Source organism: Ipomoea triloba, chromosome 15, assembly GCF_003576645.1.
Source record: "Ipomoea triloba cultivar NCNSP0323 chromosome 15, ASM357664v1".
Taxonomy (NCBI): Eukaryota; Viridiplantae; Streptophyta; class Magnoliopsida; order Solanales; family Convolvulaceae; genus Ipomoea; species Ipomoea triloba.
The window spans coordinates 9,828,145-9,846,149 of record NC_044930.1 but is presented as its reverse complement, the minus strand read 5'-3'; the positions used below and the strand labels follow the sequence as shown (position 1 = coordinate 9,846,149).

General features: G+C 33.4%; 2 protein-coding genes across 2 annotated transcripts; both read left to right on the top strand.

The window, feature by feature from the left end:
• The first annotated feature begins 4,445 nt into the window (after positions 1–4,445).
• Positions 4,446–8,017, top strand: LOC116007054 (protein-lysine N-methyltransferase EEF2KMT). Its single transcript, XM_031247629.1, has 10 exons — positions 4,446–4,650; positions 4,733–4,802; positions 4,901–5,026; positions 5,120–5,183; positions 5,319–5,406; positions 5,834–5,918; positions 6,315–6,371; positions 6,468–6,581; positions 7,308–7,378; positions 7,506–8,017. Exons 1-10 carry the CDS (start codon positions 4,538–4,540, stop codon positions 7,936–7,938), a joined length of 1,221 nt encoding a protein of 406 aa, XP_031103489.1. The 5' UTR covers positions 4,446–4,537; the 3' UTR covers positions 7,939–8,017.
• Positions 8,018–9,367: 1,350 nt separating this feature from the next.
• LOC116007630 (adenylosuccinate lyase-like) lies at positions 9,368–16,005 on the top strand. Its single transcript, XM_031248348.1, has 11 exons — positions 9,368–9,499; positions 9,679–9,906; positions 10,267–10,419; positions 10,937–11,152; positions 11,588–11,770; positions 12,011–12,232; positions 13,217–13,333; positions 13,416–13,559; positions 14,457–14,558; positions 14,697–14,765; positions 15,456–16,005. The coding sequence occupies exons 2-11, from the start codon at positions 9,709–9,711 to the stop codon at positions 15,678–15,680; spliced, it is 1,629 nt and encodes a 542-aa protein (XP_031104208.1). The 5' UTR covers positions 9,368–9,499; positions 9,679–9,708; the 3' UTR covers positions 15,681–16,005.
• The last annotated feature ends 2,000 nt before the right edge of the window (positions 16,006–18,005 follow it).

Genomic DNA, 18,005 nt, shown 5'->3' with positions numbered 1-18,005 from the left:
CATTAATTCATAACATAAAACGTTTACATCAATTATCAATGAAATGGTAAACCATTTCTTACCGTCAGACATAGAAACAACTTTTCTAACTATGCTATAAAAAACTTGAATTGCAGACTGTTTCATAACTATGAAGCTATGTTCCTTCAGGGAACTTAAAGCTTCTTCAAAGATCTGGGTCTTCGTCATCATTCTTTTTTGCTCGCCCAGGATAAGATCAACACTTTTCGAAACCAAACTAAACGATTTATGCTAATGAAAATGAAAAGCTCGTGAAAGTAACGAGAGGAAAAATGCTCGTGAAACTAACGAGAGGAAAACACAATAATAGAGAAAAAAAAGTGGGTAAAGTCAAAGTAGGGTTGGGAGTTCAAGACTACCAACACAAACCCCAATACCTACCTACTATTATTTTATTCAAAGGGAGAGAAAACGAAAGAAGAAGATCTGCGGCGGTGGTCGGAGGCGGACGGAACTGCGACGGTGGTCGGGGTAGAAGAAGAGCGAGAGCAAACATGGAAGGTGACCAAAACCGCTGGCTCAAAGCTCCATTAGAGCTCCGACCAGAGGCCGGCGGTGGAAGCCTATTCTATGTTCTCTTATTTACATTTGTCTTGTTTATTTTACTTTTACTCTATCATTTACAAGTTCACAGGATATATACGAGTTAACAGATCAACGGGCACAATATTATATAACACGTTATCATCACAATCAACTCCAGTGAATGGTAATAAGTTTTTTTTTATATACTTTATTATTTTAAGATGATTATCATCAAGATTTCACATTCAATATGATCAACAATTTGTTCTTCGATTTTCTTTGTTGGGTGATTCTATGTATTTCTGGATTTTGATTTTGCGTTTTTTCTAATTTATGTATTTGCCGTTAGCTAAAAGAGTATAAATTTGTTGAATTTATTTTTTCTGGATACCATTGTTATTTGTGGAGGATATGTGCTTATTTGCCCTTTCGAAAGATTCTTTTTTTTTTTATTTTATTGGAGAGAGTTTAAACAAACGGGGATCAAAGATGAAATTCTATGCAAAACTGGTAATACGGATTAAATAAATGGGATTTATGTTCAGTGATGTAATCTGGATTAAACGAATGTGGGAATATGGATCCCCACGATTTGAACTACTGGCAATATTTCATGATTGCCTCATAGAAACACGGGTGAATGACTGAAATGAGAGTGCATTGCAATTCATTGACAATAAAAGAAATACCAAAAATATTGGACAAAAGTAGGAAAACTTACTTGAGACATGCGTTTGAAGTCAGAAACGCATGTCCCATTTGCGTTCTATTTTTTAATTTTTTTTCGGAATGCAGAATCCAAACGCGTTTGATTGAAAAAAAAATAATAAATAAAAATTGGTCGCCGGCGAAAGAGAAGGCAACCATGGTCGCCGCCGGTGACCAATTTTTTTAATCAAACGCAAGTCTCACTTGCATTTGGATTCTGTATTCCGAAAAAAAAATACAAAATATAACGCAAATGGGACATGCGTTTCTGACTTCAAACGCATGTCCCAAGTGAGTTTTTCTTACTCTTGTCCAACATTCATAACATTTCTTTTATTATCAATGAATTGCAATGCATTCTCATTTAATTTCAGTCATTCACCCTATAAACACCCTCTAATAGATCGCCCAATGAGATTATCTGAGTTAGAATTCTATGGGAAAGTGTTGTTTGTGCTTGTCCTGGTTGATAGCTTAAATTTGCAATTCGGATGAATTGATTATTTGGACTAGCTATTTAGAACGCTACCACTAGTTCACTACAATTGGTGAACGTAGCGTCGTGGGGCGTTGTGCGGTGGCAACTGGAACTTCATCATCCAAAAAGTTGCATGCAGTGCGGCATTGATGAAGAAACCAACGGTAGTTTTCTTCGCCTGCTGCGTACAACGTCATTGGGAGGGATGAGGTCACTGCAACTTCTCCCCGACGGCGAGTGGATGAGAGTTTTCGTGAGGTTGCCGGCCGGCCACGCATGAGGGAGATCTACAGTAATCTGCAGGTACGACAAAGTTTATATCTTGTGTTTACTTTGGGTAATTGTTTTCGACTCACATGTAGGGATGTCAATTCAACCCACCCTCGACGGGAAAAATTGATCCCCGCCTCGACGGGAGCGGGTTCAGAAAATTATTGCGGGGAATGGATCCCCGCCGGGGACGGGGACAAGGAGGGTATTCCCCGCTCCGACCTCAATCCCCGGTTCTCACCCCGTCCCTGATTTCCCGTATATTATATATATATGTATATATAATATACTACTTTATATCACCATAAAGTATGACTTTATGATATTAAGTATTGTGTTTGATGGTTAAAGTATTATATGTAACGATTAAAGTGATAAGTATTCATTTGTATTATAAAGTACTAGTTTTAGGCTATAAAGTATTAGGTTTAATGGTTAAAGTGTTGAGTATTCATTTGTGTTTAAAAGTACTAGTTTTATGCTATAAAGTATTAAATTTAATGGTTAAAGTGTTGAGTATTCATTTGTGTTTAAAAATACTAATTTTAGGATATAAAGTATTAAATTTAATGGTTAAAGTGTTGAGTATTCATTTGTATTTAAAAGTAGTATATTTGTGCTATTAAGTATTGTGTTTGATGGTTAAAGTGTTGAGTACTCATTTGTATTATAAAGTACTAGTTTTATGCTATAAAATATTGCATTTAATGGTTAAAGTGTTGAGTATTCATTTGTGTTTAAAAATACTAGTTTAAGGCTATAAAGTATTAAATTCAATGTTAAAGTGTTGAGTATTCATTTCTGTCTAAAAGTAGAGTTTATTACCGAAATAGTCCATCGACTATTGCGAAATTATCAATTTGGTCCTCGACAATTTTTCTTACCCAATTAAGTCCTCGACTTTAAAAAATTTAACCAATTTGATCCTCCGTTTATTTTGGTGTTAAACATCCGTTAAATCGGGGACCAAATTGGTAATTTTGCTATAATCAAGTCATACTACTTTATGACTTTAACCATCAAACACAATACTTTATAGAGCAAATATACTTCTTAATTGCGTGCACAATTAAATAACCAACACTTAAAGCATTAAATTAATACTTAATAGCCCAAATATACTACTTCATATTACAAATGATTAATCAACACTTTAACCATCAAACACAATATTTAATAGCACAAATATACTACTTCTTAGGCAAACTGAATTCTTAATACTTAAAGGAAGAAGCAGAGAGTAATAGGAAGTTACCTACGACGAACCGCAAGAAATTAAACCGAAGAAGCTAAGATTAATAGGTAGAGTTGCTAGCGGTGAAATATGTCTGGCTGACAAAATCCGACTTACTGCATGCAAACACAAAACTCCTTGTTATAATGGTGAACATAATGAGAGAAATTAAATAGACGAAGCTTACAGTAATAGCAGTTACCGACGGCGAACCAAGAAATTAAACTGAAGAAACAGAGAGTAATAGCTACTGGCGGAGAAATTTCTTTACAAAGCAATCCGACTTACTGCAAACGCAAAACTCCTTGTTATAATGACAACCACCGCGAGAAACACAAGAATGTAGTTTGCCGTGAGAAACGGAAGAATTGGAGTGTAATAACAAAACCCTAGCAAATTTTACACATTTAAAACTATCAAAAACAAAAACTCAAACTCGCCTGAGATTGTGAAGAAAATTTACCTTTGTGAAGAAAAAATTTGAAAATTAGATGAAAAAATGGAGTGAAACCGTCTCTGCTGCTTGGAGAAGTTCTACGTGAAGAACACATAAAATGTGAAAAATGGAGCGAAAAATTGATAAAATGAATTAATAAAATTGGGCTAAAAAAGTTCATATTTGATTGTTTAAAAAAATAGCCCAAACAAAATTAATCCATAAATTAAATATGACCCAAATTATGTGATCTGACCCGGAAGATGGTCTCACACAAATAATCATCCAATGACTTCTTAAAAACTCAGAGTCTCAAAAATGTGAGACTCAATACACAATGTTGTTACGTTGGGGACCAAATATGTCATTTTCCCTTTATTATTATTATTATTATTATTATTATTATTATTATTATACTCCATCTGTCCCATCTTACTTGTCCTATTTACTCTTCATTGGTCAAATCAATTCTTTCTTCTTGTTTATTTCTTTTTTTAATTTTTTGGATTTAATAGTACTTTTAATGTAGTTTCTAAATATATAAATTTTATATATTAATGCTAAACTTAATATTATAAAAAATTGGATTAAAAATAACTTCAATCAAACCTTGTTAAACGAAATCAGACAATCAAAATGGAACGAGTTTAGTATTATTTTTCTGAAAACTTCCTACTCAATACAGTAGTTGGGAGAATTTTTTTAGCTTTCAAATGGAACGGGTTTAGTATTATTTTTCTGAAAACTTCCTACTCAATACAGTAGTTGGGAGAATTTTTTTTTAGCTTTCAAATAAGTTTCGTCGTACCCAGACTCCCATGTAATCCCAAAATCCCAGAAAGGTGAGACTTTCGGACACAGAGATATGGCGGGTGAAGATTCAATACAAGAGCTAGAACTCTCCTCTCCACCGTGCCTGCACTTTATTGCCGCCTTCCTCGCTATGGAACCCCCCGACATCATCATTTCGTTTGCTAGGTATCGCCTTCCCTGCAAAGCTGCGCGTTTTAGCCAACAGAATGTAACATTTCAGCTACTTACATCGTTCAACAATTGACAGGGATTGCGGCGGAGGTAAGATCTTGGAGAGAGTACAACGCTTCATTTGGGAACACTGCATCAATAGAACTGTAAGTTATCTGAAACTCTCATAAAATTATTTTCATAGTGTTGTTCACTTGTTCCTAATCTTTAATTGAGGAATGTGCTCCTAAATTGTACTTGACAGGATACGAAGCCATTCGCTCCTTACTTGAGAAGTTTTTTGAAGAAGCTTATTGTAGAAATTGAATCGAGTGGTGAAGTTGTTATTGATGAGTTATATGAGAAGTATGTGTATTACATGTCTCTGAAGGTAAACATAGTGTGTCTTCTTTGATGTTCAATTTAATAGTCAAATTTGTTTTTATTTTTTGGTTGTAATAATTAATATTCTCATTATAATTAGGACAATGAATCAGTAAAAGGCAATGCAAGATTTTCAAAAACCATTTCTTTTCTTTTCCCTAGAGGTGAGTGATTTTTATTATTATTACGTAGTATTTTTTAAAATTTTGGTTTTGTATTGTTTCGTGAGAGGCTATTATATATTGTATTTGCAAAAAGCAATATTGATTATTGATTTTAATATGTTTTTGTATCTCTAGAGTGTTGGGATTTGTCAAGTTGTCCAAAATCTAGGAAGTTGGAAGTTCTGCTGCATTGCTCGGTCAACATGCTTGAAGGAGATACAGGGTATGAATTGTTGCAACAAGTTGATGATGGTCCATTTGAATGAATAGATTCAGATTTGAGAGTGGATTTGAAATCTATAAGCAGAGTTGGAAATTGCTATTTAATATATAATTTCAACAAACCTTTCTTTTGGATTTAAGTACTATTTCAAAATCCATCTTAAGCTTGGTCTTCCAAACAAGAAACAACGATGAGAGTTTTTAATTCAAGTTGGGGTCTTCATGTCCATTTGTATTAATGGATACTGAATCTGCCTCCCACAACATTTGGAAAATAGCAAGAATGAACCTGAGAACTGGAATGGGTGGATGTACAGAGAAGGGCCTGTTTTCTTGTTGAGATATACTTACTGCAGTTCTGTATTTTGTTGCTATGACCTCTCAATAGTAGCATATCTAATCAAATTCCTAATACTTGGTTCAAGCAGGTGTACAATTTGGCCATCAAGTCTTTTCCTTTCAGAGTTCATACTTTCTTTTCCAGAAGTATTCACAAATAAATCTTGTTTTGAGGTGAGATGTAAGTACAGCTCTATCGGTTTTGTTCTATATTTCTCAATGTGTTGTCCGTCAAGTGGCAATTCAAAAATTTTCATATGTTATTTTGCTCTCTTTGTTGTCCAGAGTTCTGCTTGTAACAATGCATTAATGGGTTGGACAATCTACATGAATCAAAACTTTTTTATTTTATTTTTTTACCAGATCTTTTATCATGGCATTTGTGGGGTTTGCCAATTTATGAGTAATCAATAAATGAAGTTGTAAAACAGTAACACTTGTCACATGCTACATTGTTTGGTAAAATATTTGGTATAAAAATTAGGTCCAGATAGCAATTTTCTTCATCATGGATTTCTGATCAAATATATGTAGTGACCTGTGCATTTATGTTCTTTCTGACAACAACAGGTTGGTTCTGGTGTTGGATTAGTTGGCATCTGTCTAGCTCATATAAAAGCCTCCCAGGCAAGTCTTCTGTCTCTTTCCCATCACTTCTTTTTTGTCAAATGCTACTAAGACCCCAGAGTTTAATTGAGAATCTTAATAATATAACTGATACAGGTGATACTTAGTGATGGTGACTTGTCAACTTTAGCAAATATGAGGCTTAATTTGGAGTCAAACAAGCTTACTACCAGAAATGATTTCTTGGAACATGCAGTAGATTCTAATATGGTGAGTTAATATAGAATATAATTTTGTGCATCTTCCAGTGGCTTTCCCTTGCTTGCTCTTTGTCTTTTGTACTGTAGTCCCTTTTAATTTTCACACTGATTTCCAAACTTGGATGGCGGGCTCATTCTAAGACATTTGGGTCCTTTTTTTTCCCTCTTTCAGTGTACAAATGAGCCATGTTAAGAAATTCTCAACAGATCTCTTGTGGATCCATCTGAAATACTTCTTAAATGAAAAACCTTTGAATCGCATTCGCATGTCAGCTAAGCTGCTTTACTTTCTTATTTGTCTAGAAAGGTTACTCTTTCTACAACTGCTAAAAGTTTAGTCTATCAAAAAGACTAAAAATTATTCTCCTAGAATATAAAATCATTTAATCATATTATTATTTTCGCACATTGACAGGTGTGTTCAAGATATCACATTACACACACACACATGTATATATTTATGGATTCATGCCTTTTGTCCTTAACCTTGAAATCCAGGGGAAAACCAATTCATATAAATTGGGTTGGATGAAAATATAATCTGAAATATTGCAAATCTGCCTAGAGGTTTAAGCTTCCTACTTCTTGGGGCACTCTTGGAAACTATGGACTGCGGAGTACATAAGTCAGATAGAAAGTGGCTAGTAGAGAGACATTGATTCTTTCAATAGGTGCAACTAAAACTTGATTTTGGTGTACCCAACAGTGACCTAGACTTATAATTTTGCATTCACAGGTGCAATGCTTGCATTTGCCCTGGGAATCTGCAGCTGAAAATGAGCTTCTGCAGATCAAGCCAGATATAGTGTGAGTATATTCTCTATTCACCATACTATTTTGTGTTTTGAGAGTACAACTTCAATTAGTGAATATTGCATTGCAATCAATCTTTCTGTTATTTAGCAATGTTTTCTTAACTGAGATCAGTATATAGTTTGGGTGCAGATGTAATTTATGATCCATTGTGTCTACCACATCTTGTTCGAGTCCTAGCTGTTCTTCTGAACCGGGAAGGTTTATACGCTGATGGCAGAAATGACCGCTCTGATGTTTGTCCACGCAATCAGAAATGTGCCAAGAGCAATACCTGCTGCGTGTTTGACGGTTCCTTGGGCAAATCAACAAGAAATATTGATCATAATGATGTGTACATGCACAATGGACTCCAGAGATGGCCCGTTGCTTATATTGCTTCTGTGATTCGCAATATTGATACGTTTAATTGCTTCCTTGCCTTGGCTGAGGAAGCAAATTTATCTGTATTAGACATTACTGAAAAGATGAAGCCATTCAATTTGCTTCCTTATGCAAAGTCATACCAACAATCCAGCATAAGGATGTTATGCATTTCGTATTTGAGTAAGTGAAGGATGCTGCTTTAGGTTACTTCTGAAAATTTTGTCTGTGTTTATTTCTAAATGAGAAAGTTGTACTTTTCGTCTCTAAGTTATAGGGAAATTATAGGATTTGTCCCTACTTGTTGGTATGCTCACTTCCCGTTCCTAACATTTCAAATTATGTTGATGTTGTTAGGAGTACTTGTTAGTCTTGTTACTGCATCTTATTTTACTTGGATGAATTAATTCCATAATTATTAACCTCTTTTTAGTTTTTACAACAAAAAAGAAAAAAGAATAAATCATTTTTGTTTAACTTTCAGTAACCTGGGACTATTTTTTTTGTCCAATTTGCAATACTTTGGAAGCCTTCTTTCTGTAATTATTTGTCAAGTGTCAACTAGCCTCGTTATTGCATGGACCATGGTCTACACAGCTGTGTGGACCAAAAATAAAAAATACATTATTTTTGTATTGACGGTACATTATTTTTGACCTGTAGGTACATTATTTTAGGGTACATTATTTTTGTACTGAAGGTACATTACAAAAATAATGTACTTTCTATGTTTGGTCCACACAGCTGTGTGGACCATGGTCCATGCAATAATTTGTCGTCAACTAGCCAGTTGGCTCGGAACCTAATAGAGGACGGGACAAAGGCATTAATGTGACGATTTTCTCAAACCTGGGCAAAAATATGAATGTTTTGAAAACGAGATAAAAATATAAAAAATTCACTTGTACTATTTTTTCTTTTTAAAACATTCTTATTTTTGTCTAGGATTGAGAAAATCGTCACATTACTGTCTTTGACTCTTGATTTAGATTTTGCAAGAAGTTAGGGATAATGTGGTATGAAATATCACATAGATAATTAACAATATAATTAATTCACATTAAAATAGAGTTAATTTCATTTTTGGTCATTTATAGGTGTCATTTCACTTTTAGTCCTTTTTTATTAGAATATTCACATTTTGTTCTAGTATTATTATGACATTATTATTTTTGGTTCTCCGTCAACAAAATCGTTGAAATATTGTTAAATACAAAGACATTTCGGTCATTTTTATATAAAGTGAGTTGACCCTACTATATTTGTATGTTTATATTTTTGAAAAATTTTATAACAGAAGACCGAAATGCCTTTATATTTAAAGGTATTAGAACTATTTTGTTAATAAAGGACCAATTGAAAAAATTTATAATTAAAACCACAATAATACTAAGACCAAATATAGATATTCTAATATAAAATAACTAAAATGAATTGTCACTTATAAATCTATGACAAAAAATGGAATTAACTCCATTAAAATAGAGATGTAACTTTTTTATGTACACAACATATAATTATATACACCCAATATATGATCCAATTTATACCCAACATATTTTTTTAATTTACAATATAACCCAAGTATATATACATAAATTATCAAACCTTAAACCCCCCACAAATTTCCTAATTCTACGCAGCCACTCCGCCACTCCCAGCCAGCCATGACTCCATGAGCGGATGAGCCAAGTAGCCAACGCCTGAAGCAGTTAGCATAAGGGTTAAGCAGCAGGGCGACGGGCACAATAGGTATTTATTCCTAATTGCCTAACTCTGAAACTATTCCTAAATCCTAACCGCTGCCGGCTGCCGGCTGCGCTCTGCAATTATTATTAGATATTGGTTAATAATTATCAGATATGTTAAATCTAATGTACTCTACTGTTAATATGTAATAATAGATTAATATCTAATGTACTCTACTGAAGGGGTGAAGGACAGAGTCCAGACCAGACGGGATGGAGCTCGGAGCTTGCATTAAACCCAACTTCGACCAAACGGCGACGTATCTCCGGCATCCTATTAATCTCCACCATCCTCGCCACCGCATCTCGTATTCTTCTGTGTTCTACCGTATTAACGCTGCTACGTCTATGCGTTGCAGAGCAACTCCTAGAATGCAAAGCAATAACAGCTCAATCGAAGCCGTCCAAGAGGTAGCCTTTTTTGTTCAATAATTTGATCAAAACTGTGTTTGTGTTTATCTTGATGTTAATATTCATTTTTTTTTACTCTGTATTATTTTTTAATTAATTTCAAGAAATTTTAATTTTTTTTTTGATTTTTTTTCCTTAGAAATGCTTCTTCTTTGCCCTGTTTTGAACAGTGTCTCGGTTTTAGTTATTTTGATTAAGAGTTGCTTTACTACTTGAAAATTTCTGTGGATTAAGGAATCAAAATATGGGGTGTAGGAAATGGGCTCACATTTAGCCATGTTGATATCTTACTCCATTTGATGAAGCTGTCCAGCCCTATTTAAGTGGCTTGACAAAATGCTCCTTTTGTTTTTAATCCAGGTTAAAGCAATGTCTGCTGATTATTCTCATGATACAGAGCTATCAAGTTTAACAGCTTTATGCCCATTGGATGGTCGCTATTGGGATAAAGTCAAAGACCTGGTTCCATTCATGAGCGAGTATGGGCTAATTCGCTTTCGAGTCTTGGTTGAGGTGTTGACTTTTTCCACTTTCTTTTAATTGATGTTAAGTGCATTATTTTATGCATGCAGCATGCTTGATGAATACTTATACATGTTGTAACCTTGATGTTTTGGTTGATGGACATAAGCCTTCCTATGCAGTAATCTTATGCACCTAGTGCAAAAGAATATAGGGAAAAGAATACAAATTTGAATTAGCATGGTGTAATGTTGTTTAGGCAAATATAAAGAAAAAAGCCATTTTATTAAGCTTTTAGTTAATAAGTAATAACTTAATATATTCTAATATATTTCAAAATATTAGTAGTTGGATGTCAAATTCATAAAATGGATTTTCGTGCTTGGCTGTAAACATCATTGTCTACTATATTAGACCTCTTCAATCAGATTCTCTTCTCACCTTTGTGTTTCAGTTTTTAGTTAAAAATCAATGCTCGCTTTGACAAGTTTTTGTAGCATCTTAACCTTCCTTCATCTTGTGCATTCCAACTTCTCTGCATGAAACATGTACTTGTCTTTTTTATCAGGTGAAGTGGTTGTTGAAGCTTTCACAAATTCCTGAAATCTCTGAGGTTCCTGATTTCTCTCAAGGAGCAAAGTCTTATCTGCAAGGCTTGATTGATGGGTTTAGCTGGAGTGATGCCATAGAAGTTAAGGAAATTGAGAAAGTAACTAACCATGATGTTAAAGCTGTGGAGTACTTCCTAAAACAAAGATGCCAATCACATGAAGAGATATCTAAGGTTTATTAAGCTGTTTACTTCTTGTTTTCATAAATATTACAGTATTTTTCTTAATTTTCTTGCTTCTGTAAATGTTATTATCTTCTTACTGAAATTCCAGCAAACTTTGATACTTTTACTACTTATCTGTCAATGACACAATGCTTTGTAACCTTGCAGCAGTATAAAACTATAAATGGCTAAGTGAATTATATAATTTCTGACATACCACTCTCTACTTATCTTCATAAATACTATATTATTATTCTAATTTTATTTTTCTTGATTCCAAAAGTATTACTGTGAAATTCCAAGCGTTGATACTTTTCCTGCATGGCTGTCAATGACTCTGTTTTGTAGCCTTGCAGTATAAATAGTTAAAATGATTTATATAATTTTGTATAAATTGCATCTTCATTTGAGCTCAAATATGTTTGTCATTGTATTTATATCTAGGTTCTTGAGTTTTTCCATTTTGCTTGCACATCTGAGGACATCAACAATCTAGCACATGCATTAATGTTGAAAGAAGCTATTAACAGTGTTATATTACCGGTCATGGATGAGATTATTACAGCGATAACTAACCTGGCTACAAAGAATGCTCATGTGCCCATGCTTTCTCGCACCCATGGGCAGGTAAGGACTTGTGTCCACATCCATTTTTATATTTCCAATATTTTGTTTATTTGTCCAAAAAAAAATCCTAAACTTAATGAAGATATTCTGCACTCAATTTGGAAAAGTGACGAACAATTGACTTTACTTTTTTTGTTTGGTTTTTATTTTATTTTTTAATCTCTTGGGTACGATTCTTTAGGGGCTATATGAGAAAATGTTACTATATCATGAAAGAGGTTCTAATCTAGTATTTTTTAGCCAGCTTCACCAACAACACTAGGCAAGGAAATGGCTATTTTTGCATATAGGTTATATACAGAGAGGCAGGATATTTCAAAAATTGAGATGCGAGGGAAGTTTGCTGGTGCAGTTGGAAACTACAATGCACATCTAGTTGCATACCCTGATATAAACTGGCCACAGATTGCAGAGGAGTTTGTAACATCCCTTGGGTTAAGCTTCAATCCTTATGTCCCTCAGGTATCTTCTATGACCTTATTGGGCATTGTTTTACTATCTTGTCAATATGGAGATAAGCTTGCTATTTGAGAACTGCCATAAGTGCATGGCATACATAAACCTGTCTGTAAGTCTGATAATTTTATAGTGGATCATCAGTATGCGTATCCTATTATATTATACTAGTCACATGTATATTGTATTAAACATTGCCTCTAATAAAACCAAGATGCTTTCTCTTGGGTTGGACAAGGGTGTCTTCAATGATTTGCTTTGGGTATTTCAGTCTTCACAAAAAAGGAAAACATTAAGCCACTTTTATATGTAACAGATAGTATAGATATAGATGCTTGGCCCAGTGATACAAGGCTCCCTATCATATAAGATTTGGCGAAAGAAGCTGTATAATACCTTACGTTACATCTTTTCTAGATGAGAAAGTCATTTTCGGGGCTTGAACCTGTGACTTATTCATCAATGTTAGAGCACTTGACTGCTATATAAAGCCCAAGCGTTTATGCTTACCCCGTTAAAAGTGGAAATGAAAAACCATTATGTTTATGCGTAGTAATCAACTAATCATTTTATATACTATTTGTCCATTGAAAGTGAACCTTGAGAGTTGAGACACGGCTAAGTTTGCTAGTGGTGAAATACTGAAATAGGTGTAACAGTTCAAGTTACTGAAACAGCCTATATGCAAAAGCAGGGGTAAAAGGCTTTGAATTTGTTGATGCTACTCTCCCTAGATCTTGCAATTTATCATGGGCTTTATGTATTACTTTTACCCTTTACCATATAAAACTATTTAATTTTTTAAAAACATTTATTTCTTCATTACATTTTTTGAAACATTACATCAGATTATGTGCTGGTGTTGATGTTTGGTTTACTCTGTCTAGTTACAAGTGATTGTTGTAAAATGATGTAACTACAAGTGAGCTTTATGTTTTGGTTACTTAACCTTGTGATATAGTTTAACTCAACTATTCTTTAACAATGCAGATTGAAACCCATGACTATATGGCCAAACTTTTTCATTCTATTATCCAGTTCAACAACATTTTAATTGATTTTAATAGAGACATCTGGGGATACATTTCCTTGCGATTCTTCAAACAGGTTTGTCCCCTGTCTACTTTGATGCTATGGTACTATTATTTAACAATCTAAAAAAGTGATAACCATCTCAAACTTTAAGCAGATAACCAAAGCTGGTGAAATTGGATCTTCAACAATGCCTCACAAAGTGAATCCGATTGATTTTGAGAACAGTGAAGGCAATCTTGGAGTAGCTAATGCAGGCCTATCACATCTGAGCACAAAGCTACCTATTTCACGGTGGCAGGTATACATCCACTTTTTGTGGTTATAGTGAAATGTATTCTGTTAATATGATGGGTATGAACACTTTGTGATTCCATTGATTATTATTTATTTGTTTGTTTGTGTGGTGAGATTTTCTATGCTCTTACCAGAAATTGATGGGAGGTAAGAAGTGACAGAAAATAAAAGGCAAGGAAGCAACTTGAAAGCAATAGTAATCAGTAATGAAATTGAAAACAGGACATTAAGGGGAAGTTGGGGAGGGAAAGGGATAATCATTTATTCTAACTTTTGACTTTTGGCACGATATTATTGGGAAGTTGGGGAGGGGGAAGGATATAATTGATTTTAACTAACTTTGTATTTTTCAAATACGTGGATTGAGTGTACATTTAGAGAAGTTTCTTGGTTATCTTTTCACTTATTTTTTTTTTATCTTGTTTTAAATCTGTGAAAAAACAATTAGATTTGTAACTGTGGCACTTTGTTTTGTGCATATCATTAAAATGAAACATGTCTGAGGTCCCTGTATTTTTTAGAATTGTGATTTTGGACCTCATTCCTCAATTATTTGCAGTCACCACTTTCAGTCCCCCAGTTTAAGGAAGATGTGGTGGAAATGATCCCTATCAAACACATTTTGGAAATTTAGTACTGAAAGTGGTCAACCCTAAAAATGGTGGACCAAAGTTGCTAACTTGCTATTCTCCTAAAGCACAGGGACCATAAACCCATTTTCTCTCAAATATATAATTATCAAAAATAAAACATTCTTGTATTGATGTCTGTATTCTAAAACCTTTAACAGATCTGTTATCTAAAGTTTAAACTCTTATATTGTTGCTTTGGTTCACTGTTCACCTAGGTTTGTCTTTTGTTCCTCCTATAACTGTACTTGCTATCCTTTTTTATTTTCCAGAGGGATTTGACAGATTCTACTGTGCTGAGAAACATGGGAGTAGGATTGGGGCATTCACTTCTTGCTTATAGAAGTGCATTAAGGGGAATTGCAAAGCTTCAGGTAAAATATACTGTATCAATGTGAATGTGTTGCTGTTTGAATATTGTGATGGTTTAAAGTTCGCTTAATTCTTGATCAATGACTTTTCATATGTTTCTTATTGCTTTCCAAGTTGATGACTTAAGTTGCTCTATCTAGGTCAATGAAGCTGCTTTGGCAGAAGATTTGAACCAATCATGGGAGGTTCTTGCTGAACCTATACAAACGGTATGTAACTTATTCTCTTACCTTGAACTATATGTTCTAATCATTCTAACGCTCGCACGTGCACACACACACACACACACGCATATATATACTCCTTAGTTAAGTAAATTTTGTATTGTGCTATTGGAGGGAATTTGATAATTTTAGATTTTGTTAATTATATTGTAAGTTTTGCGCTATATTGCCACAAAGAAACCAAAGCACTCCTTTTTTGTTTGTTTTCTTCCCTCGTTTTGGGGTAAACAACTTAACACTCCCTGTTTCAAGTACATTTTATTCTGTTCCGACTTATTCCGCTGCAAATGCTCAGTTGCTTGATTCTTGTGCTCCAGCGTTAGCGTTACATCGAGATAAGAATACTTCAAAAAGTATTTTTGTTTAGAAGGCTGTTTTCACGTTTAAAATAGGAACTTCCTACGGAGACTAGTAGACTTTGGGGAATAAATGAAAAAGAAAAGCCAAATTTTGAGTGATAATATGGTGTTGTATCAATGAGGTAGTTTCCTTCTCATTGATGAGATATAACAAGATACTACAAGAAAATGATTGTGAAGTGTTTTTGTTTCCGCACCCCCTCTTTGAATATTAAGATTTATATTTCCTATTCTGGTTCTGGGCTCTTCGATCTTTTGATAGAGACTTGGACTGATTCCTTTCCTTGTGCTTTTGCATTTGGGTGGCTTATTGTAGGTGATGCGGAGATATAATGTCCCAGAGCCTTATGAGAAACTAAAGGAGCTAACCCGGGGGAGAACGGTCACCAAAGAAAGCATTAGAGAGTTCATTGAAGGTCTGGAAATACCGGTAAATGCAAAGACTGATCTTTTGAACTTAACACCCCATACATATATTGGCGCCGCTGCTCAATTGGCCAACAACATAGAAAGCATTACTCATCTAGTGGATAAGAGCTGAGGATTTTCGAGGCAGTGTATCATTACTAACAAGATAGGGCGATTTGAGTGATCATATCCTGTTTGAAATAGACAGAGAGAGCAGAAATGCACTATTCTGTGTTTTTTGGATGGTAAAATTAGAATAGTACATTTAGATTCATCATAAAATACAGGGAGCAAAATGCCCTGGTTGTCTTGGAAAGCTTAATTTTTTTGAATGAGGATGGAACATAATCTTTTCCAAAATTAGAATGTCCTCCCTCATTACACTTCTGTTGGAAAACTACATACACGGTTGAAATATCATTTTTCTGGTGGAAATTTTAAAGTAAAAATATATTTCATACAAGTGTTTCACTTGGGGAGCGATACTACATACTGCAGACGGGGAAGTCAAAAGGGCAATTTATATTATGGACTAGGGTTTATATAGCATTATGGACTCTGGATCGAAACAACGAGGTATATAATTTATACTCATAAGGCATGAAATTTTATAACACAAGACACATATACATGTTATATATTTATTTATTATGATTTAGGTATATAATTTGTGTTCATGAACATAGAATTTCTTTCAATTATAAAATTCATACTTTAAAGTGCAGAATTTTATAGCACAAGACGCAAAAACTCATAACATAAAAAAAACTGGTGTAAAGTTCACGTCCATGATATAAGGATTGAAGTTAAAGGGGCAAGAGGCATCTAGACTCGACCACTTAAGAAGACAATAGAGTGAGTTGCCTAATTGTACTCCTTTGTTACGGAGTATTACATTCATGCGTATGTTTACAATTAAGGTATGTAATATAGATTTGTTTGGCTTAGGAGTTATCATTTATATTATATTTATTTTTTCTTTAATGTTCTTAACATATTTTCTTGTATTCCGGTAAACTTTAAAATTATAATAAATAAATAAGATAAAAATAATTAACTAAAATCTAGAGCTTGGAAGGAAAAAGGTACAAACAGACCATCGAATTATTTGGAAAATAACAATTAAGTTATTAAACTCAAAAAAGCTCTAAATTAAACCATGAACTCGAAAAAAAGTTACAATTAACATTTTTAGCAGGTTACTATTCGGTTGTTGCTGATTTTGATTGCCGCATGTAATCATGTTTTGAGAAAAGGTACAAATAGACCATCGAACTATTTAGAAAACAACAATTAAGCCACTAAACTCAAAAAAAATATCTAAATTAATCCAAGAACTTGGAAAAAGTTAACAATTAAAATTTATGAAAATTGCGTACATTATTATTAAACAAAAAGTATATATATATTTTTTAATTTCTCTATAGTATTCAAATATGATAATTAAAATTTATCACTTTAAGAAATTGTGAAATATAATTTCAATGGCTTAATTGTTATTTCACAAATAATTCGATGGCTTATTTGTATATTTTCCCAACAAAATTACTTTATAAGCTAACACGATGCAATAAAAAATAAAATAAAATATATAATTACAAAAACAATTAAATATGATACCTATAATAAGCTAACATAAAATATAGGGAAAATGCATTTTTTGTCCCTAAGTTATAGGATAATTGTACAATTTATTCCTACTTGTTGGTTGTACTCACTTCTCGTCTCTAAACTATATCTGACTTTGCAAATTAATTTTTTTTCTAACAAAACATTAGGGACAAAATTAACAACATCAATTATAGTTTAGAGACGAAAAGTGAGCATGACCTATTAGAAAAAGAACCAAATTGACAACGTTATAGGGAGAAGAAGTGAGCACGACCAACAAGTAACAACGAGTCCTACAATTATGTTATAGCTTAGGGACAACAAATACAAATTTTTTTAAAAATATATATTTTATAATAATTAGAATTAAAATAATAATTTGTAAATATGCATGATAATCTTAGATAACCTAAGAATTATTAGGGAATTCATTCCCTTCAAATCCAAAACATGAAGCTTGCTACCCGTGGGATTGAAGCAATTTCTAAATTTTGCTTTGCAAGAAGGAAATGAAGTTTGGTCCCATTTCCCTTCCTCTTCTATACAAGCAATACGTTCCTTGCTCCACCATTCAAATTGCACTCCACGATGAGTTCACATATAATAATCGCATAAGATATATACTGCAAGTTTGAGTGCAAATAATATTTTTTTTTATTTATTTTTGGGTTCCATTTGATGATGATAATAATAAAATTCTACTATATAAACTCCAATATTATACTCTCTAAATCAAACTTTCTAATGTGATAAGTATTGGTTATTTTCAAAAAAAAATGTGATAAAAGTATTGGCAAAATATTTTAAGAGAAAATTATACTTTTTGTCTCTAAGTTATAGATTAATT